The following is a 24,527-nucleotide window of genomic DNA, read 5'->3' on the forward strand; positions in this document are numbered from 1 at the left end:
CCAAATCTCACCCATCTGAACCTAACCATCACCGAAATCAAAGAATTGGACATTGCCAAAATATCCACAAAACGTGCTTACCTCACAATACCTAACTTAACCTAACCTAACCATCACCGAAGTCAGAGAATTCGACATTGCCAAAATCTCCACAAAAAGTTCATACCCCACCAAACCTCACCCATCTGAACCTAACTAACACCGAAATCAAAGAATTGGACATTGCAAAAATATCCACAAAACGTATTTACCTCACAATACCTAACCCAACCTAACATAGCCATCACCGAAGTCACAGAATTCGACATTGCCAAAATCTCCACAAAAAGTTCATATCCTACCAAACCTCACCCATCTGAACCTAACCGTCACTGAAATCAAAGAATTGGACATCGCCAAAATATCCACAAAACGTGCTTACCTCACAATACCTAACCCAAGCTAACATAACCATCACCGAAGTCAGAGAATTCGACATTGCCAAAATATCCACAAAAAGTTCTTATCCTACCAAACCTCACCCATCTGAACCTAACCATCACCGAAATCAAAAATTTAGACATTGCCAAAATATCCACAAAACGTGCTTACCTTACAATACCTAACCCAACCTAACCTAACCATCACTGAAGTCAGAGAATTCGAAATTGCCAAAATATCCACAAAAAATTCTTATCCTACCAAACCTCACCCATCTGAACCTTACCATCACAAAAATCAATGAATTCGACATTGCCAAAATATCCACAAAAAGTTCATACCCCACCAAACCTCACCCATCTGAACCTAACCAACACCGAAATATAAGAATTGGACACTGCTATAATATCCACAAAACGTGCTTACCTCACAATACCTCACCCATCTGAACCTAACCATCACCGAAATCAAAGAATTAGACATTGCCAAAATTTCCACAAAACGTGCTTACCTCACAATACCTAACCCAACCTAACCGAACCATCACCGAAGTCAGAGAATTCGACATTTTAAAAATATCCACAAAAAGTTCTTATCCTACCAAACCTCGACCATCTAAACCTTACCATCATAAAAATCAAAGAATTAGACATTGCCAAAATATCCACAAAACGTGCTTACCTCACAATACCTAACCCAACCTACCCTAACCATCACCGAATTCAGAGAATTCGACATTGCCAAAATATCCACAAAAAGTTCTTATCCTACCAAACCTCACCCATCTGAACCTTACCATCACAAAAATCAAAGAATTAGACATTGCCAAAATTTCCACAAAACGTGCTTACCTCACAATACCTAACCCAACCTAACCGAACCATCACCGAAGTCAGAGAATTCGACATTTCCAAAATATCCACAAAAAGTTCGTATCCTACCAAACCTCACCCATCTGAACCTAACCATCACCGAAATCAAAGAATTGGATATTGCCAAAATATCCACAAAACGTGCTTACCTCACAATACCTAACCCAACCCACCCTAACCATCACCGAATTCAGAGAATTCGACATTGCCAAAATATCCACAAAAAGTTCTTATCCTACCAAACCTCACCCATCTGAACCTTACCATCACAAAAATCAAAGAATTAGACATTGCCAAAATTTCCACAAAACGTGCTTACCTCACAATACCTAACCCAACCTAACCGAACCATCACCGAAGTCAGAGAATTCGACATTTCCAAAATATCCACAAAAAGTTCGTATCCTACCAAACCTCACCCATCTGAACCTAACCATCACCGAAATCAAAGAATTGGATATTGCCAAAATATCCACAAAACGTGCTTCCCTCACAATACCTAACCCAACCTAACCTAACCATCACCGAAGTCAGAGAATTCAACATTGCCAAAATATCCACAAAAAGTTCTTATCCTACCAAACCTTACCCATCTGAACCTAACCATCATCGAAATCAAAGAATTGGAAATTGCCAAAATATCCACAAAACGTGCTTACCTCACAATACCTAACCCAACTTAACCTTACCATCACCGAAGTCAAAGAATTCGACATTGCCAAAATATCCACAAAAAGTTCTTATCCTACCAAACCTCACCCATCTGAACCTTACCATCACAAAAATCAAAGAATTAAACATTGCCAAAATTTCCACAAAACGTGCTTACCTCACAATACCGAACCCAACCTAACCTAACCATCACCGAAGTCAGAGAATTCGACATTTCCAAAATATCCACAAAAAGTTCTGATCCTCTCAAACCTCACCCATCTGAACCTAACCATCACCGAAATCAATCTTGGACATTGCCAAAATATCCACAAAACGTGCTTACCTCACAATATTTAACACAACCTTACATAACCATCACCGAAGTCAAAGAATTCGACATTTCCAAAATATCCACAAAAAGTTCTTATCCTACCAAATCTCACCCATCTGAACCTAACCATCACCGAAATCAAAGAATTGGACATTGCTTAAATATCCACAAAACGTGCTTACCTCACAATACCTAACTTAACCTAACCTTACCATCACCGAAGTCAGAGAATTCGACATTGCCAAAATATCCACAAAAAGTTCATATCCTACCAAACCTCACCCATCTGACCCTAACCGTCACCGAAATCAAAGAATTGGACATTGCCAAAATATCCACAAAACAAGCTTACCTCACCATACCTAACCCAACATAACCTTACCATCACCGAAGTCAAAGAATTCGATATTGCCAAAATATCCACAAAAAGTTCTGATCCTACCAAACCTCACCCATCTGAACCTAACCATCACCGAAATCAAAGGTTTGGACATTGCCAAAATATCCACAAAACGTGCTTACCTCACAATACCTAGCACAACCTTACATTACCATCACCGAAGTCAAAGAATTCGACATTTCCAAAATATCCACAAAAAGTTCTTATCCTACCAAATCTCACCCATCTGAACCTAACCATCACCGAAATCAAAGAATTGGACATTGCCAAAATATCCACAAAACGTATTTACCTCACAATACCTAACCCAACCTAACATAGCCATCACCGAAGTCAGAGAATTCGACATTGCCAAAATCTCCACAAAAAGTTCATATCCTACCAAACCTCACCCATCTGAACCTAACCGTCACTGAAATCAAAGAATTGGACATCGCCAAAATATCCACAAAACGTGCTTACCTCACAATACCTAACCCAAGCTAACATAACCATCACCGAAGTCAGAGAATTCGACATTGCCAAAATATCCACAAAAAGTTCTTATCCTACCAAACCTCACCCATCTGAACCTAACCATCACCGAAATCAAAAATTTAGACATTGCCAAAATATCCACAAAACGTGCTTACCTTACAATACCTAACCCAACCTAACCTAACCATCACTGAAGTCAGAGAATTCGAAATTGCCAAAATATCCACAAAAAATTCTTATCCTACCAAACCTCACCCATCTGAACCTTACCATCACAAAAATCAATGAATTCGACATTGCCAAAATATCCACAAAAAGATCATACCCCACCAAACCTCACCCATCTGAACCTAACCAACACCGAAATATAAGAATTGGACACTGCTATAATATCCACAAAACGTGCTTACCTCACAATACCTCACCCATCTGAACCTAACCATCACCGAAATCAAAGAATTAGACATTGCCAAAATTTCCACAAAACGTGCTTACCTCACAATACCTAACCCAACCTAACCGAACCATCACCGAAGTCAGAGAATTCGACATTTTAAAAATATCCACAAAAAGTTCTTATCCTACCAAACCTCGACCATCTAAACCTTACCATCATAAAAATCAAAGAATTAGACATTGCCAAAATATCCACAAAACGTGCTTACCTCACAATACCTAACCCAACCTACCCTAACCATCACCGAATTCAGAGAATTCGACATTGCCAAAATATCCACAAAAAGTTCTTATCCTACCAAACCTCACCCATCTGAACCTTACCATCACAAAAATCAAAGAATTAGACATTGCCAAAATTTCCACAAAACGTGCTTACCTCACAATACCTAACCCAACCTAACCGAACCATCACCGAAGTCAGAGAATTCGACATTTCCAAAATATCCACAAAAAGTTCGTATCCTACCAAACCTCACCCATCTGAACCTAACCATCACCGAAATCAAAGAATTGGATATTGCCAAAATATCCACAAAACGTGCTTCCCTCACAATACCTAACCCAACCTAACATAACCATCACCGAAGTCAGAGAATTCAACATTGCCAAAATATCCACAAAAAGTTCTTATCCTACCAAACCTTACCCATCTGAACCTAACCATCATCGAAATCAAAGAATTGGAAATTGCCAAAATATCCACAAAACGTGCTTACCTCACAATACCTAACCCAACTTAACCTTACCATCACCGAAGTCAAAGAATTCGACATTGCCAAAATATCCACAAAAAGTTCTTATCCTACCAAACCTCACCCATCTGAACCTTACCATCACAAAAATCATAGAATTGGACATTGCCAAAATATCCAAAAAACGTGCTTACCTCACCATACCGAACCCAACCTAACCTAACCATCACCGAAGTCAGAGAATTCGACATTGCCAAAATATCCACAAAAAGTTCGTATCCTACCAAACCTCACCCATCTGAACCTAACCATCACCGAAATTAAAGAATTGGACATTGCCAAAATATCCACAAAACGTGCTTCCCTCACAATACCTAACGCAACCTAACCTAACCATCACCGAAGTCAGAGAATTCAACATTGCCAAAATATCCACAAAAAGTTCTTATCCTACCAAACCTTACCCATCTGAACCTAACCATCATCGAAATCAAAGAATTGGACATTGCCAAAATATCCACAAAACGTGCTTACCTAACTATACCTAATCCAACCTAACCTTACCATCACCGAAGTCAAAGAATTCGACATTGCCAAAATATCCATAAAAAATTCTGATCCTACCAAACCTCACCCATCTGAACCTAACCATCATCGAAATCAAAGAATTGGACATTGCCAAAATATCCACAAAACGTGTTTACCTCACCATACCGAACCCAACCTAACCTCACCATCACCAAAGTCAGAGAATTCGACATTGCCAAAATATCTTCAAAAAGATCATATCCTACCAAACCTCACCTATCTGAACCTAACCATCACCGAAATCAAAGAATTGGACATTGCCAAAATATCCACAAAACGTGCTTACCTCACAATAACTAACCCAACCTAACATAACCATCACCGAAGTCAAAGATTTCGACATTTCCAAAATATCCACAAAAAGTTCTTATCCTACCAAATCTCACCCATCTGAACCTAACCATCACCGAAATCAATGAATTGGACATTGCCAAAATATCCACAAAATGTGCTTACCTCACAATACCTAACTCAACCTAACCTAACCATCCTCTAAGTCAGAGAATTCGACATTGCCAAAATATCCACAAAAAGTTCTTATCCTACCAAACCTCACCCATCTGAACCTAACCATCACCGAAATCAAAGAATTGGACATTGCTAAAATATCCACAAAAATTTCATATCCTAAAAAAACCTCACCCATCTGAACCTTACCGTCACTGAAATCAAAGAATTGGACATTGCCAAAATATTCATAAAACGTGCTTACCTCACCATACCTTACTTAACCTAACCTAACCATCACCGAAGTCAAAGAATTCGACATTGCCAAAATATCCACAAAAAGTTCTTATCCTACCAAACCTCACCCATCTGAACCTTACCATCACAAAAATCATAGAAATGGACATTGCCAAAATTTCCACAAAACGTGCTTACCTCACAATACCTACCCCAACCTAACATAACCATCACCGAAGTCAGAGAATTCGACATTGCCAAAATATCCACAAAAAGTTCTTATCTTTCCAAACCTCACCCATCTGAACCTAACCATCACCGAAATCAAAGAATTGGACATTGCCAAAATATCCACAAAAATTTCATATCCTAAAAAAACCTCACCCATCTGAACCTTACCATCACCGAAGTCAAAGAATTCGACATTGCCAAAATATCCACAAAAAGTTCTTATCCTACCAAACCTCACCCATCTGAACCTTACCATCACAAAAATCATAGAATTGGACATTGCCAAAATATCCAAAAAACGTGCTTACCTCACCATACCGAACCCAACCTAACCTAACCATCACCAAAGTCAGAGAATTCGACATTGCCAAAATATCCACAAAAAGTTCTTATCTTTCCAAACCTCACCCATCTGAACCTAACCATCACCGAAATCAAAGAATTGGACATTGCCAAAATATCCACAAAAATTTCATATCCTAAAAAAACCTCACCCATCTGAACCTTACCATCACCGAAGTCAAAGAATTCGACATTGCCAAAATATCCACAAAAAGTTCTTATCCTACCAAACCTCACCCATCTGAACCTTACCATCACAAAAATCATAGAATTGGACATTGCCAAAATATCCAAAAAACGTGCTTACCTCACCATACCGAACCCAACCTAACCTAACCATCACCAAAGTCAGAGAATTCGACATTGCCAAAATATCCACAAAAAGTTCTTATCCTACCAAACCTCACCCATCTGAACCTAACCATCACCGAAATCAAAGAATTGGACATTGCCAAAATATCCACAAAATTTGCTTACCTAAAAATACCTAACCCAACCTAACCTAATCCTCACCGAAGTCAAAGAATTCGACATTGCCAAAATATCCACATAAAATTCTTATCCTACCAAACCTCACCCATCTGAACCTAACCATCACCGAAATCAATGAATTGGACATTGCCAAAATATCCACAAAACGTGCTTACCTCACTATACCTAATCCAACCTAACCTTACCATCACCGAAGTCAAAGAATTCGACATTGCCAAAATATCCATAAAAAGTTCTGATTCTACCAAGCCTCACCCATCTGAACCTAACCATCACCGAAATCAAAGAATTGGACATTGCCAAAATATCCACAAAACGTGCTTACCTCACAATACCTAACCCAACCTAACCTAACCATCACCGAAGTCAGAGAATTCGACATTGCCAAAATATCCACAAAAAGTTCATACCCCACCAAACCTCACCCATCTGAACCTAACCAACACCGAAATCAAAGAATTCGACAATGCCAAAATATCCACAAAACGTTCTTACCCCACCAAACCTAACCCAACTGAACCTAACCATCACCGAAATCAAAGAATTGGACATTGAGAAGAGCAATAATAATTGGACAAGAGCAATAATATGCATTCAATTATGCCACGAATCTGGACAAAACATTCCATATTTGAGTATTCAGATCGAAATCCTTCTTCCACAGAAGTAATTGCACTCCAAAATGTTTAGAAGGAGACAAAAGTGATACTCTGTTATCGTTGGTAAACGAAATTCATCACCAGGAGCATACTTTGCGTTCAATTTTGCCATGACTTTGGCCAAAACTTTCTTTATTTAAGTTTTCAGATTAGAAACCTTCTTCGACAGAAGTATTTGCACTCCAAAATGTTTAGACGGAGACAAAAGTGATTCTCTTTTATCGTTGGTAAACGAAATTCATCGCAAGAGCAATAATATGCATTCAATTATGCCACGATTCTAGACAAAACATTCCTTATTTGAGTATTCAGATCGAAATCCTTCTTCCACAGAAGTAATTGCACTCCAAAATGTTTAGACGAAGACAAAAGTGATTCTCTTTTATCGTTGGTAAACGAAATTCATAACCAGGAGCATACTTTGCGTTCAATTTTGCCACGACTTGGGCCAAAACTTTCCCTATTTAAGTTTTCAGATTAGAGACCTTCTTCGGCAGAAGTATTTGCACTCCAAAATGTTTAGACGGAGACAAAAGTGATTCTCTTTTATCGTTGGTAAACGAAATTCATCGCAAGAGCAATAATATGCATTCACTTATGCCACGATTCGGGACATAACATTCCTTATTTGAGTATTCAGATCGAAATCCTTCTTCCACAGAAGTAATTGCACTCCAAAATGTTTAGACGGAGACAAAAGTGATACTCTTTTATCGTTGGTAAACGAAAATCATCACTTTCCTTATTTAAGTTTTCAGATAAAAACCTTCTTCTGCAGAAGTATTTGCACTCTAAAATGTGTCGACGGAGACCAAAGTGATACTTTTTTATCGTTGGTAAACGAAATTCATCGCAAGGGCTATAATATGCTTTAAATTATGCCATGACTAAGGCCAAAACTTTCCTTATTTAAGTTTTCACATTAAAAACCTTCTTCGCCAGAGGTACTTGCACTCTAACATGGGTCGACAGAGACAAAAGTGATACTTTTTTATAGTTGGTAAACGAAATAAACTAAATGAACACTGCTAAATAATGGAAACTCAAAGTTTCGACTACCGAGGTGCAATGTGAAAGAATCCCGTCACATAATCAATGAGCCAAATGTTACGATGCTTTAAAATGGCTTTTTTATGTATATTCAAAAGTATACTTCGGTTATCAAACAGGTCAAATTGTGATTAATAAACAGCGGCTTGCATAATAGTGATATTTTCATAAGCGCTCGTATCAGGTAAGAGACTGTGTTACATATTTTACAATATTACATTATTAATTGGTTGTATTGAAACATGTTTTAATATTTAAAATATATTTTATTTGTAATACACGCGCTGGCGATACAAAATTCGAAACATGAGCAGTTTACAATTACATAGGTGGCTTACAATAACATCATTAATTTTGTGATGTGATTCTGTGTAAGCTTTATTCATCACTTACACCAATTGAAAATGATAAATAAACGAGTGGCATGACTGACCGGAAGAAGACACTTAATGAATAACGAGCACAAGAAGAAAATAATATCATACATAATGCATATACAATACACACATACATATATGCAAACCTACATATTATGTTTAAGAAAATCCTTATACACATACGTATTTATAACGAAAAATCAAAAAAATATTATACATATCAACTTAAATTGTACATAAAAACATTACTATAATACGTAAAAGAAATTAATCTGCAGTGATTAATACTTTTCACGAAACTATCCTTCCTTATTTCTAAGTACTAGTGCCGCAGGAGTTCATGTTAGTATCTCCTGTAGTCCAAGTGCTTATCAATAGGAATTGGATGCTCTCATCAGAAGATCTAGAAATTTAAACATATCTAATAAAATTTGAATATAATTAATTATTATAAAAAATTTACTAATACTAAGATAAACTTGTGAGATTACTAATTTCTTAAATATTTCAAAATATAATTAAAACATAGTCATAGCCATTGTATACAATGAAACGAATAAATGATAAAAAAAAAACAGTAATTTGTTCTCATTATTATCTTTTTTAATCCATTTCAGAAATTCTAAGATCAAATTAAGACTTTGTAAGAAGTAAAGGATAACAGACAGGCAAGGTCATAAAAATATACATATTTAATGAGAAATTTGAAGTTACGTAAGAAACAATACATGTACGTATATGTAGTGTTGGGATTGAACGAAAGGCTGATGTATGGGCTATGGCTGAGAAAGGGTATGTTACGACCGATTGTAGAGAGGGGATGGAAAAGTGGCAGAGGGCGCGAAAGGACCGCTATTTTACAGTTAGTAGAAGTTAACCTTCCACTGGGGGCGGTTGGTCGTTAAACCACCGCGTGGTGTCGTTTTAATAAACAACATGACTGAAAACGCACGTGTTTGATCTTCAATTCCACCGCCACATCCCATCGTGGTCCTGAATAGCGTCATCTATTCAGGAATTCCACCCACATATATGTACGTCATATAAATATATATTATGTAAACAGGGTTGGATGTCCCGATTTAGTAACTGTAATCCTGCGTCTCGATTTGCAAAGAAAATTTTTAAATGGAACTCAAGAGAGACATTAACTTTATTAACTCACTATGGACCGTAAAGACATCCGCTGTATTATTAATTTATTAACTTCATTCAAAGGCTATCAATACAGCGTATGTTTTTAAATCCTTCACACTTCATACAAAAAAATATTATTTAATAGGTTTAGTTTCAATATTCCAATCATAGATTATCCAATCATAGATATACCAGCATATATTTTTTCCAAAATATCGATAAATAAATTTAAAAAAAAATTATATTTCTATAGTTAAAGCTTGATTATTTTACCAAAGAATTTATCGATATTCCAAAATTCAAAAAAGATTTCAAATCCTCAGATATTGAAATGATTTTTTTTCTCGCGTAGCATACATATCAATGATCTAAAATATATCGTTTATTACGTTAACCCTTGAATGCTGACCAACGCCGATCGGCGTTATGCCAACAAGCCCATCAGCCTGAAATATGACTATCGGCGTTGTTTTTTTGAGTATGTTAAAAATAAACAAGAATACTACCCGCTAAGCCTTTCCAGGTTGCATTGAAAAAATAAATGCATTGAACATGGGTCGTGTAATCTGTGTCAATGTTTATAAAGACTTGGTTGACACTGGAATTTCTGAATTTATAACCATAACAGAATTTCTCGATGGAAATCCCTAACTGCTGAGTATTTTAGATTGTGGCTTGGCATTTAAATTGTGAGCATTACATTTTAACAACAATGAAGAAGATGGAACTAGTTTTGGAAAAATACATTCATTAATAGACTTCTTTTGTTTATTTTATATTGTTGCAAGATGTATTAGAGTCTAAACACACCTTTACAAAACTCGAAATCGTCGGCGAGAGTTATCTAGGGTTTTTATACGTGCTTTCTATTGGATTTCTAAATAATTCTAATTTTCAGCGTGGTGGGCTTTAAAAAAAAAAGACGTCAGCACTCAAAAGGTTTAAGTATATAAATTTTATACAAAATTGAATACAACAATCACCACAGTTTGAGAAATATTGATCTGATAATTTATACGGTCAAAGACAACTGTAAAGATGGTGTTGTAAATGAGTTAATATAATTGCAGTTTTTGAATGCTTAGTAAGAAAAAATGGAAACAATGAGAGTTTTAAAGTGGCGTATACGATGGCATACATAGTTCTGGGAATCCCTTGGATTTATTGGAAGAAATACAAAAATTAAATTTATGAATAGAGATAGACAAGACCAAATGATCGACTAACGAAAAATCGGTAAAACATTTTAAAAGTAATTAAAAAGTAACCAATTTTTATAAAATAACATCTTATAATTATTTGATTCCCTACTCAAATGCAGCATTAGTACGAATTTTTAGTTTTGACGACGGCTTTGCAGAAAGAATGTAATCGTCCGTTGCTGAATACCTTGGAGTTGATAGAAAAATAAAATTCTAATATATCATGCAGTTTCGCGAATTTTTAAAGACTTGAAATGAACATGCAGAAAATATTTTGAAAAATGAAACTGGAATTGAAAAATATTCAAAAGATTTGTGATATTTTTTATGGTTTGTGCTGTTTTATAATAAAAAAAAAATGTTATTGAAAGTTAACATTAAATATTATAGTATATTGAAAAAAATATATTTTAATAAAATTCAGGTATGCTTTTTTTGAAAATCTGGCAACCTTTATGTAAATGTTTGTATGTAAAAAAATTACATATCTTAGAAATGTATATAGTTTTAGCGTTCTAAATAAATTATAACATGCTGGAGTTATAAACGCTCGTCGTCTGTAGAATTTCATAGGTTTTTAATATGAAATTCAGTTACATATTTACGCCCACCCATTCAATGTAGTATTTCTAGGTATAAAATTTAGTTGAAAATAAAATAGGTCAATTTCAAATCGATTCCAAGTGTATAAAAAGATAATGCAATTTGTTATTGTATTATGGAAAATATTCCATATGAGATTCAAACAAAATCAAAATAATAATTTCTTTAAATTAATTAATTTCAATAACACCATCATCCAAATCTATTTTAATATTAGGAAGATTCAAAACTTTCGTTGTCGTTGTAGTTTTAGTGATCTCCGTAGTAGTTTCAACTGAACTATCTTGAACTGTGACACATTTTTTCAAAACTTTCATACTACTACTACTTTCAGTCTCATTTTTTCTTTTGGCCGATACATCGGTATTTTGTACACAGTTTGCAAACGATTCCTCACTATCCGTTAGGTCGATAACATTTTTTCCTTTTCTTTCTTCAACAACTTTTGGAGATTCATTATTTTTGTCTGAATTAGTCGTCGACTCGTTCATGCCATTTTTGCTGGAGGCGCGCTGTTTTGAATTCTTAGATTCTTGAACGGTGATGCACGGAATTAAATTTTTACAACTTGAAAGCCCCCTGATTACGCATGGCTTCATTGCCTCATAGTGTTCCTCTTTAAGTGTTATATCATTATTAACCGGCGATATTTCGAAAGGATCAACGCTGATAATCTCAAAACACTCCTTGATTTCTGTATCAAATATTTTCTCAATGTATACCCGTTTTCGTGATGCACATTTATTTTTACTTTTCAGTAGCAAAATGTATGGTACTCGGTTTTCCGCATTTGTTTGGTTGTCAAGAACAAAAACCTCTTCCTGAAAATATAAATATTACAATAAATTAATATGTAGTACATTGTAGATAGTCAGTTCAAGTTCAAGGTTAATTAATACACAAAAAAAATTACTTTAGGTGTTATGGGTACCGCATCGTCTTCATTCACAGGTTTTATTTCATTATCACATTTGACTATCATTTGATTTTTTAGCTCACAAATATCATAATTCAAACGCACGAATTTCATGTTAAGATTTTCAATATGAAGTAAAATATTTTTTCTAGACATACTCAATACTTGTCGTTGTATTTTGATATTCTCTATCTCGTATTTAAGCTTTTCACACTTCAACCGAAGAATAGAAGTATAACTATTTCTGAAAACAAAAAATATATATATAAAAATAAAATAAAATTGTAATGTATTATTAACAAAATCATCAAACGATATCGGTTTAAGGATTTTGGAATATAAATAGCCCTGCCAGGCGTTTCAGTATTCCGGGCTTGTCCCGGCGTCCCGAAAAGAACTTTGGGACACCCAAAAATCCCGGTTTTAGATCAATTGCTTGCTGATCATGACAACTCTCATTGTTTAGAAATACCGAGTCCCCTCAGTTATGAAGTGAAATCATAAATCATTAATCGAAACGTATAGGATGTTACTAGTATGCTGCTACTAGATCAGTGGTTCTTAACCTTATTGGAGGTACTGAACCCCACCAGTTTCATATGCGTATTCACCGAACCCCTCTTAATTGGAATAATAAAATATGATTTTTTTCAAATTCAAAACATAGGTATATATTTTACTGGTGCACAAAATGAACCGTGCATCAACATCACTGTGTTCAAAGAACAAAACCATTAAAACATGATTTTCACACAAAAACATAATAATGAATATTTACTGCAAATCAGTATGGCTTCTGCTGTTGCCTTTCAGAGACTAGTTCAGAAATGCGCGGCTTCACATTGGCAAGTGCCACTCTCATGTTATTTTCGCAACAAAGTCTGTTCCTTTTATTCGTTTTTATGTCCAGCATCCTCGAAAAGGATTGCTCGCAAAGATATGTAGTAACAAACGGTATGAAAATCTCCAGAGCTTTCTTAGCAATAACAGGGTACGTTGCCATTTGTTGACACCAAAAATTTTGAGAACGTTGTTGTTCTGAAGAGTTGCTGTTGAACCTGGCTATGTTGAATTTCCGCCGCATACATACAAACATGCATGCATACATACAAACATACATACGTACATACATACATACATACATGCATGCATACATACAAACACACACATACATAATACACACATACACACACACACAAATACACACATACACAAACAAATACATACATACATACATACATGCATGCATACATGCATGCATACATACAAACATACATACGTACATACATACATGCATACACACACACACACATACATAATACACACATACACACATGCATACGTACACACATACACACACACAAATACACACATACACACATGCAAACATACACACACACATAGATCATGTGCCACCAAGACGAAGGGTGGACGGAAGCCCTACCGACAGTGTTACTGGGGATCCGATCGGCATGGTATCCGATAAGACCTCAATGCCACGTCAGCAGAACTGGTATATGGTCAACCGCTACGGCTACCGGGAGAGTTTCTGGCTCCACAACGAAACGGAGGACCCAACACAGCGGAACTAGCAGAGAGATTGCGGTCCCAAATGGGGCGAGGTTGAGAAACGCCAGTCCACCGCGGCGCCATGGAACAAGATCAACCTTCAGATCAACCAACAAAGACCTGCACACCAGTGATCAGGTGTTCCTGAGACACGATGCTGCCAAGGGTCCGTTACAGCCAGTGTTGAAGAAGGGACCGAAGTTCTTCACACTGAGAATTAAGGATTCCAATGTCACCGTATCGGTAGACCGCATAAAGCCGGCATACATGGAAAGCAGCGGAGAGCCCCCCAAGAAAATGCAGAACCACAGCAAGAAACTGGCCGACAAGCAACCACACGGACTGGCAGGAGAGTCCGGTGGCCAGCCCATCTGGACAGCTACATCCCGTAGTTGTCGCGACGGCTACGCAATGTCGAGACCCACAATATGTATTTACATATGACATTTTGTAAAATATCGCATCGCAATAAATAATTATAATGAGAAGACGCGCGCGCGTCCGCAGTGAAATTGAATGAATGAAAATTGAAAGGATTAAAGCGCGAGACGGAGACGGAGACGGAGACGGAGACGAGAAAGGAACATGCATTTCGCATTGGGTATGACAGCGCGAATGTATGAAACCGCAATCGTCCCAGCAATCGTCCCATCCCAGTGGCGAGGGGTGTTTTGGCGCGCGGAAGAGTTTTCGCAAAGTGACAGTTCGCAAACAGACAGAGTCTGCGACGCGTGACGTAAGTGAACTGAAGTGAACTCTAACGAAGCTGGTTAGTGTTAGTGTGGTATTGAATTAATATGAGAACACTCACCGGGAAGCAGAAGCAGAAGCAGAAGCAAAGGCAGAGGCAGAAGCAGAAGCAGAAGCGGAAGCGCCCGACATCGTGCGAGGCAGCGACTAGACTGACAGCGCAACAACACGCTGTTCGTTGAATTCGAATTTCGAATTTCGAATTTCGAATTACGAATTTCGAGTTTTGAATCATGAATTTCGTTTCATGAACCAACGATAAAAGAGAATCACCTTTGTCTCCGTTCCGTCTAAACATTTTCGAGTGCAATTACTTCTGCCTCATCGGCAGGTTTTTAATCTGAAAACTTAAATTGAACGCAAAGTATGCTCCTGGTGATGAATTTCGTTAACCAACGATAACAGAGAATCACTTTTGTCTCCGTCTAAACATTTTGGAGTGCAATTACTTCTGTGGAAGAAGGATTTCGATCTGAATACTCAAAAAAGGAATGTTTTGTCCAGAATCGTGGCATAATTGAATGCATATTATTGCTCTTGCGATGAATTTCGTTTACCAACGATAAAAGAGAATCACTTTTGTCTCCGTCTTAACATTTTGGAGTGCAATTACTTATGCCGATGAAGGTTTTTAATCTGAAAACTTAAATAAGGAAAGTTTTGTCCAGAATCGTGGCATAATTGAATGCATATTATTGCTCTTGCGATGAATTTCGTTTACCAACGATAAAAGAGAATCACTTTTGTCTCCGTCTAAACATTTTGGAGTGCAATTACTTCTGCCGATGAAGGTTTTTACCTTGCGATGAATTTCGTTTAATGTCCAATAAAACTCATGGATGTACAAAAATACCTAGTTTATAAGTTTTTACGTCTTATTTTGTTGAGAGAAAATGATTAGGTGTTTGATGTTTGAAGTTGTGCAAAAAACTGGTTAACTGAATTGTTTTTGAAATGAAAAGGTAGCTCGGGTTCACCGGATACTAACTTAACTTAAAAAAATGATGACCATTATTTTCATTGATTGATTGAGTTTCCACTCGTGATCACATTAATAACAAAACGTTTATTAAAATAAGATGAAATAAATAAAAACACTCTTTTCATTTGAGAAAAAAATATATTTGTGACATTATATTTACAAATATAGAACAGGATGAACTGTTAATAGTTTTCATGAAATAAAGAATGTGTACAAATAATTCCACATATATGTACTTACATATGTACATACATATATAATATATAATAAATAAAAATGGAAATGCAAAACAAAAATCCTGTTTTAAGCCAACAGTGTTACCATTAAAAGGAAAACATTATATGTACATAATATTAAACAAGTTATGCATTTAAACAAGTTACTACTCATTTGAATTCAAGTTTCATTTTCATTATTAAACATTAAAACCAGTCAGTAAATGCATCGGTGCAATTAGCATATTAAAATCGAATCGTTTCGTTGAAATGGATCCAATAATCGTCCACGAGTCTCTATCGGGGCTGTATTCTAGCACCGACAAGTGATTACCTCCTGAAATAAATATGTATTAAATATTAATCACTTGCATACAAAAAACACACACACACAATAATGGTTGTTACAAAATCAAAATCAACTCACCGACGCAAACAATTTTATCGTCGTGGACGATAGCCTTATGCCCAAACCGTGCTTCAGGGAGACTAGCAACATATGTCCAGGTTTGAGCCTCCGGGTCATACCGTTCTACCGAGTCGTGTGTACTATTGCTATTGCTATTGCTGATAATATCGCAGGTGCCGCCAATTGCGTAGATATAACCTCCCAATGCAACAGCCTACAAAGTGAAACAGACTGAATATAACGATATATAATATATGTATGTATGTACAATATTCAAAATTCAATTTTTCTAAAATGATGACAATACAATACATACAATGTAAAATGGCGATTATGTAGACATAATCGATTTCAGAAAAAAATCCTGACAATACTTACAGCAAACCGGGCTCTCTTTTCGGCCATCGGCGGAGCGGCCGTCCATCTATTCCTGGCCACATTGAAAGTTTCCATGCTATTAAGGAATACCTCTTTGTCGTTTTTTCCACCTATTGCATATATGACACCGTCTAGTGCAACGGTGTCATGGAGATGTCGGCACTCCGACATATGGGATAGATAGGCCCAGTTTCTTGTATTGAAATCGTACCTTTGAAAAATCGTAAAAACTAGTTGTAATCCATTGTACAATATTAAAAAATCATCATAAATATTCACCAACCAACCAACCTATGTACACTCGTTTGTAAGTCTATGTCTTCAGTGGCAGCATTGGAACAGGGATTTTTTCCTCCTGAGATGAAAACATGGTCACCGACAACAGCGGTTGCAAAATCTTTTCTTCCATGTACCATTTGTGGAAGCGCCGTCACATCCTTTGTGGCAACATCCAAACTGTACATCTATTCAATATAAATATTATACATACGTATTATTATAACTGTATTGTTAATAAATTTGCATACAATAAGTGAACGACAATAAGGTAACAAAAGCAACGAGTTGCTGAATATTAATGAACTTACCTTTTGAAAAACCCAATGCCGGTATTGCAATCCCCCAAAGTAAACTTTTCAAAATATTGTTATAACAAATAGAATCTACATAAATGTTCGATTTATTGTCATTTCTTTCGTGACGGCACAAATTTGAAAGTTTAGTAATAAATTGAATAAACACCTCCTTCGATCGACGGCCAATCATTATTAAATATTGGTCTCGAAGAATGACCGTCTCGAAGGGATTATAAAATTTATTCATGTCGTAAAACGACAAACATTTCTGGAAATCTCCTCTTATTGTTTGGATTTCATTGGCAAGCTAAAAAAAAAACATTGAAAAATATACATAATTACATATACATATATCTATGTACATACATATGCATTTAAAGCATTTACATACAAACTAAACTTACTTTTGCCGAACGTCTTCCTACAATCAATATACCTCGTGTGCTCTTTCTAGGTTTTACATTTTGCAATGATAGACGTGGTCTCTTTTTTGGACTCATATTCCATTCAAGTAAATCCCACAATTGTTGACAGCATACACGATTGTAACAAAGAGGTTTCACTTCGTTTAAAATGAACTGAAACGAAACATTTATAACGTTCAGCAATTAATCGCATACCTTTTTAAATTTATTGTGCCGAGCACACATTAAAAACAAAATATTATATCAAGTAATGATTAGTACATTGTACATACATACATACATACATACATACATACATGTGTACATATGAAAGCACATTAAGAAAGTACAGTAAGAATTACATGTAATATATGTATGTACAATATACAAAACAAATTAAAAATATTATTACCTCTTTAGATAACAGACGAAATCTAACAAATTTAAATAAAGCATTCAAATGCTGCTTCCGATTGTCCCAGTCCTTTTGAACCCACAGCTTCAAGCCTATAAACACTTGCTCTTCTGTGGTGACATTTAAATCATTCGACTGCAGCAATTCCTCCAGTTGGTCAGCTTTTATATCGAGAAACGCTCTCCCTTGAATTATCTACAATGCAGACAGACAGACAGATTTCATGAATATTAAAAAATATAAATACACATACGTATGTATGACCTAAAATTATAATATACATACGTCAACATAATTTTTAGTTGTGTAAGCTCTCGTTTTTTCTAGCAATAAGAAATAACTATAATGCTTCGCAAAATTTCCGATTAACAAGAAGTTTTCAGTATTTAATGCGCTTTCTAGGAACGACACGCAATAATCCTCAAGTTTATAGCAGTGAATGTTTGTTCGCGAAAATTCAACTAACTGGATCGCCCCAAGAGGATCCAAATCTGCAAATATTGTAAAATTTGTCATTAGTACTAATTAGTACATATGTATTAATTCGTACGAACGAAGTTTAAATTCTCACCGAGTTTGCCTCTGTAGAAGTATTCAATAGCTTTGCTCAAAGTGTCCAGACGAAAATCGCCCCGATCGTCCAAGACAATTTCCTCCGGTGATGCTTCTAAGCGCTCCGCCAAATAGTCGCTGTGGCACATAACAATAAACTTGTGTACATTGAATCTGCAAACAGATTAAACATTAAACCTCGAGTTAACATATGTACATAATACATTAAATATTTGAAGCAAGACTAACCTTGCAGTGCCGACAACTAGCACAGTATCGCATTGCTCCTGTTCGACATACTTCCGATACATGTATTTCGAGAAAAGATGCGCATGCTGCACATCTATTTCGAAATCCGTTGAGTCACCAAAATTGGCACTAATTTCGGTCATATTGCTCCCGATGCTCATGTCTTTTCTAAAAATCAAATTATACAATAACAATAATATGAAAATCATACACCACCAAACCTCACCCATCTGAACATAACCAACACCGAAATCAAAGAATTGGACATTGCCAAAATATCCACAAAACAAGCTTACCTCACCATACCTAACCCAACATAACCTTACCATCACCGAAGTCAAAGAATTCGATATTGCCAAAATATCCACAAAAAGTTCTGATCCTACCAAACCTCACCCATCTGAACCTAACCATCACCGAAATCAATCTTGGACATTGCCAAAATATCCACAAAACGTGCTTACCTCACAATATTTAACACAACCTTACATAACCATCACCGAAGTCAAAGAATTCGACATTTCCAAAATATCCACAAAAAGTTCTTATCCTACCAAATCTCACCCATCTGAACCTAACCATCACCGAAATCAAAGAATTGGACATTGCTTAAATATCCACAAAACGTGCTTACCTCACAATACCTAACTTAACCTAACCTTACCATCACCGAAGTCAGAGAATTCGACATTGCCAAAATATCCACAAAAAGTTCATATCCTACCAAACCTCACCCATCTGAACCTAACCGTCACCGAAATCAAAGAATTGGACATTGCCAAAATATCCACAAAACAAGCTTACCTCACCATACCTAACCCAACATAACCTTACCATCACCGAAGTCAAAGAATTCGATATTGCCAAAATATCCACAAAAAGTTCTGATCCTACCAAACCTCACCCATCTGAACCTAACCATCACCGAAATCAAAGGTTTGGACATTGCCAAAATATCCACAAAACGTGCTTACCTCACAATACCTAGCACAACCTTACATTACCATCACCGAAGTCAAAGAATTCGACATTTCCAAAATATCCACAAAAAGTTCTTATCCTACCAAATCTCACCCATCTGAACCTAACCATCACCGAAATCAAAGAATTGGACATTGCCAAAATATCCACAAAACGTGCTTACCTCACAATACCTAACTTAACCTAACCTAACCATCACCGAAGTCAGAGAATTCGACATTGCCAAAATCTCCACAAAAAGTTCATACCCCACCAAACCTCACCCATCTGAACCTAACTAACACCGAAATCAAAGAATTGGACATTGCAAAAATATCCACAAAACGTATTTACCTCACAATACCTAACCCAACCTAACATAGCCATCACCGAAGTCAGAGAATTCGACATTGCCAAAATCTCCACAAAAAGTTCATATCCTACCAAACCTCACCCATCTGAACCTAACCGTCACTGAAATCAAAGAATTGGACATCGCCAAAATATCCACAAAACGTGCTTACCTCACAATACCTAACCCAAGCTAACATAACCATCACCGAAGTCAGAGAATTCGACATTGCCAAAATATCCACAAAAAGTTCTTATCCTACCAAACCTCACCCATCTGAACCTAACCATCACCGAAATCAAAAATTTAGACATTGCCAAAATATCCACAAAACGTGCTTACCTTACAATACCTAACCCAACCTAACCTAACCATCACTGAAGTCAGAGAATTCGAAATTGCCAAAATATCCACAAAAAATTCTTATCCTACCAAACCTCACCCATCTGAACCTTACCATCACAAAAATCAATGAATTCGACATTGCCAAAATATCCACAAAAAGTTCATACCCCACCAAACCTCACCCATCTGAACCTAACCAACACCGAAATATAAGAATTGGACACTGCTATAATATCCACAAAACGTGCTTACCTCACAATACCTCACCCATCTGAACCTAACCATCACCGAAATCAAAGAATTAGACATTGCCAAAATTTCCACAAAACGTGCTTACCTCACAATACCTAACCCAACCTAACCGAACCATCACCGAAGTCAGAGAATTCGACATTTTAAAAATATCCACAAAAAGTTCTTATCCTACCAAACCTCGACCATCTAAACCTTACCATCATAAAAATCAAAGAATTAGACATTGCCAAAATATCCACAAAACGTGCTTACCTCACAATACCTAACCCAACCTACCCTAACCATCACCGAATTCAGAGAATTCGACATTGCCAAAATATCCACAAAAAGTTCTTATCCTACCAAACCTCACCCATCTGAACCTTACCATCACAAAAATCAAAGAATTAGACATTGCCAAAATTTCCACAAAACGTGCTTACCTCACAATACCTAACCCAACCTAACCGAACCATCACCGAAGTCAGAGAATTCGACATTTCCAAAATATCCACAAAAAGTTCGTATCCTACCAAACCTCACCCATCTGAACCTAACCATCACCGAAATTAAAGAATTGGACATTGCCAAAATATCCACAAAACGTGCTTCCCTCACAATACCTAACGCAACCTAACCTAACCATCACCGAAGTCAGAGAATTCGACATTGCCAAAATATCCACAAAAAGTTCTTATCCTACCAAACCTTACCCATCTGAACCTAACCATCATCGAAATCAAAGAATTGGACATTGCCAAAATATCCACAAAACGTGCTTACCTAACTATACCTAATCCAACCTAACCTTACCATCACCGAAGTCAAAGAATTCGACATTGCCAAAATATCCATAAAAAATTCTGATCCTACCAAACCTCACCCATCTGAACCTAACCATCATCGAAATCAAAGAATTGGACATTGCCAAAATATCCACAAAACGTGTTTACCTCACCATACCGAACCCAACCTAACCTCACCATCACCAAAGTCAGAGAATTCGACATTGCCAAAATATCTTCAAAAAGATCATATCCTACCAAACCTCACCTATCTGAACCTAACCATCACCGAAATCAAAGAATTGGACATTGCCAAAATATCCACAAAACGTGCTTACCTCACAATAACTAACCCAACCTAACATAACCATCACCGAAGTCAAAGATTTCGACATTTCCAAAATATCCACAAAAAGTTCTTATCCTACCAAATCTCACCCATCTGAACCTAACCATCACCGAAATCAATGAATTGGACATTGCCAAAATATCCACAAAATGTGCTTACCTAACTATACCTAATCCAACCTAACCTTACCATCACCGAAGTCAAAGAATTCGACATTGCCAAAATATCCATAAAAAATTCTGATCCTACCAAACCTCACCCATCTGAACCTAACCATCATCGAAATCAAAGAATTGGACATTGCCAAAATATCCACAAAACGTGTTTACCTCACCATACCGAACCCAACCTAACCTCACCATCACCAAAGTCAGAGAATTCGACATTGCCAAAATATCTTCAAAAAGATCATATCCTACCAAACCTCACCTATCTGAACCTAACCATCACCGAAATCAAAGAATTGGACATTGCCAAAATATCCACAAAACGTGCTTACCTCACAATAACTAATCCAACCTAACATAACCATCACCGAAGTCAAAGATTTCGACATTTCCAAAATATCCACAAAAAGTTCTTATCCTACCAAATCTCACCCATCTGAACCTAACCATCACCGAAATCAATGAATTGGACATTGCCAAAATATCCACAAAATGTGCTTACCTCACAAAGCCTAACTCAACCTAACCTAACCATCCTCTAAGTCAGAGAATTCGACATTGCCAAAATATCCACAAAAAGTTCTTATCCTACCAAACCTCACCCATCTGAACCTAGCCATCACCGAAATCAAAGAATTGGACATTGCCAAAATATTTACAAAACTTGCTTACTTCACAATACCTAACCCAACCTAACCTAACCATCACCGAAGTCAAAGAATTCGACATCGCCAAAATATCCACAAAAAATTCTTATCCTACCAAACCTCACCCATCTGAACCTAACCATCACCGAAATCAAAGAATTAGACATTGCCAAAATATCCACAAAACGTGCTTACCTCACAATACCTAACCCAACCTAACCTAACCATCACCGAAGTCTGGGAATTCGACATCGCCAAAATATCCACAAAAAATTCTTATCCTACCAAACCTCACCCATCTGAACCTAACCATCACCGAAATCAAAGAATTGGACATTGCTAAAATATCCACAAAAATTTCATATCCTAAAAAAACCTCACCCATCTGAACCTTACCGTCACTGAAATCAAAGAATTGGACATTGCCAAAATATTCATAAAACGTGCTTACCTCACCATACCTTACTTAACCTAACCTAACCATCACCGAAGTCAAAGAATTCGACATTGCCAAAATATCCACAAAAAGTTCTTATCCTACCAAACCTCACCCATCTGAACCTTACCATCACAAAAATCATAGAAATGGACATTGCCAAAATTTCCACAAAACGTGCTTACCTCACAATACCTACCCCAACCTAACATAACCATCACCGAAGTCAGAGAATTCGACATTGCCAAAATATCCACAAAAAGTTCTTATCTTTCCAAACCTCACCCATCTGAACCTAACCATCACCGAAATCAAAGAATTGGACATTGCCAAAATATCCACAAAAATTTCATATCCTAAAAAAACCTCACCCATCTGAACCTTACCATCACCGAAGTCAAAGAATTCGACATTGCCAAAATATCCACAAAAAGTTCTTATCCTACCAAACCTCACCCATCTGAACCTTACCATCACAAAAATCATAGAATTGGACATTGCCAAAATATCCAAAAAACGTGCTTACCTCACCATACCGAACCCAACCTAACCTAACCATCACCAAAGTCAGAGAATTCGACATTGCCAAAATATCCACAAAAAGTTCGTATCCTACCAAACCTCACCCATCTGAACCTAACCATCACCGAAATTAAAGAATTAGACATTGCCAAAATATCCACAAAACGTGCTTCCCTCACAATACCTAACGCAACCTAACCTAACCATCACCGAAGTCAGAGAATTCAACATTGCCAAAATATCCACAAAAAGTTCTTATCCTACCAAACCTTACCCATCTGAACCTAACCATCATCGAAATCAAAGAATTGGACATTGCCAAAATATCCACAAAACGTGCTTACCTAACTATACCTAATCCAACCTAACCTTACCATCACCGAAGTCAAAGAATTCGACATTGCCAAAATATCCATAAAAAATTCTGATCCTACCAAACCTCACCCATCTGAACCTAACCATCACCGAAATCAAAGAATTGGACATTGCCAAAATATTTACAAAACTTGCTTACTTCACAATACCTAACCCAACCTAACCTAACCATCACCGAAGTCAAAGAATTCGACATCGCCAAAATATCCACAAAAAATTCTTATCCTACCAAACCTCACCCATCTGAACCTAACCATCACCGAAATCAAAG

At 36.6% G+C, this 24,527-nt stretch overlaps 2 protein-coding genes across 2 annotated transcripts; both read right to left on the reverse strand.

The window, feature by feature from the left end:
• Positions 1 to 8,600: 8,600 nt before the first annotated feature.
• LOC143921463 (uncharacterized) lies at positions 8,601 to 15,089 on the reverse strand. Its single transcript, XM_077444791.1, has 3 exons — positions 14,967 to 15,089; positions 12,584 to 12,830; positions 8,601 to 12,491 (listed from the first exon to the last, which is right to left on the reverse strand). The coding sequence occupies exons 1-3, from the start codon at positions 15,035 to 15,037 to the stop codon at positions 11,841 to 11,843; spliced, it is 969 nt and encodes a 322-aa protein (XP_077300917.1). The 5' UTR covers positions 15,038 to 15,089; the 3' UTR covers positions 8,601 to 11,840.
• A 920-nt stretch (positions 15,090 to 16,009) lies between these two features.
• Positions 16,010 to 19,277, reverse strand: LOC143921514 (kelch-like protein 1). The gene is made up of 10 exons (XM_077444845.1): positions 19,085 to 19,277; positions 18,855 to 19,009; positions 18,569 to 18,774; positions 18,281 to 18,478; positions 17,869 to 18,042; positions 17,477 to 17,771; positions 17,181 to 17,353; positions 16,890 to 17,100; positions 16,530 to 16,725; positions 16,010 to 16,439 (listed from the first exon to the last, which is right to left on the reverse strand). The coding sequence occupies exons 1-7, from the start codon at positions 19,243 to 19,245 to the stop codon at positions 17,262 to 17,264; spliced, it is 1,281 nt and encodes a 426-aa protein (XP_077300971.1). The 5' UTR covers positions 19,246 to 19,277; the 3' UTR covers positions 16,010 to 16,439; positions 16,530 to 16,725; positions 16,890 to 17,100; positions 17,181 to 17,261.
• Between the last annotated feature and the right edge of the window lie 5,250 nt (positions 19,278 to 24,527).

This window comes from Arctopsyche grandis, chromosome 2, assembly GCF_051622035.1.
Source record: "Arctopsyche grandis isolate Sample6627 chromosome 2, ASM5162203v2, whole genome shotgun sequence".
NCBI lineage: Eukaryota > Metazoa > Arthropoda > Insecta > Trichoptera > Hydropsychidae > Arctopsyche > Arctopsyche grandis.

Excerpts from the sequence above, each read along its gene's own strand:
- LOC143921463 (XM_077444791.1), bottom strand. The coding sequence starts at position 15,037 with ATGTCGGGCGCTTCCGCTTCTGCTTCTGCTTCTGCCTCTGCCTTTGCT. Across the intron at positions 12,831-14,966 it reads GCTTCTGCTTCTGCTTCCCG|AAATAGTTATACTTCTATTC; the intron begins GTGAGTGTTCTC and ends TTTTGTTTTCAG. Across the intron at positions 12,492-12,583 it reads CGGTACCCATAACACCTAAA|GAAGAGGTTTTTGTTCTTGA; the intron begins GTAATTTTTTTT and ends TTATATTTTCAG.
- LOC143921514 (XM_077444845.1), bottom strand. The coding sequence starts at position 19,245 with ATGAGCATCGGGAGCAATATGACCGAAATTAGTGCCAATTTTGGTGAC. Across the intron at positions 18,775-18,854 it reads CTTCTACAGAGGCAAACTCG|ATTTGGATCCTCTTGGGGCG; the intron begins GTGAGAATTTAA and ends CAATATTTGCAG. Across the intron at positions 18,479-18,568 it reads CAACTAAAAATTATGTTGAC|ATAATTCAAGGGAGAGCGTT; the intron begins GTATGTATATTA and ends TCTGCATTGTAG.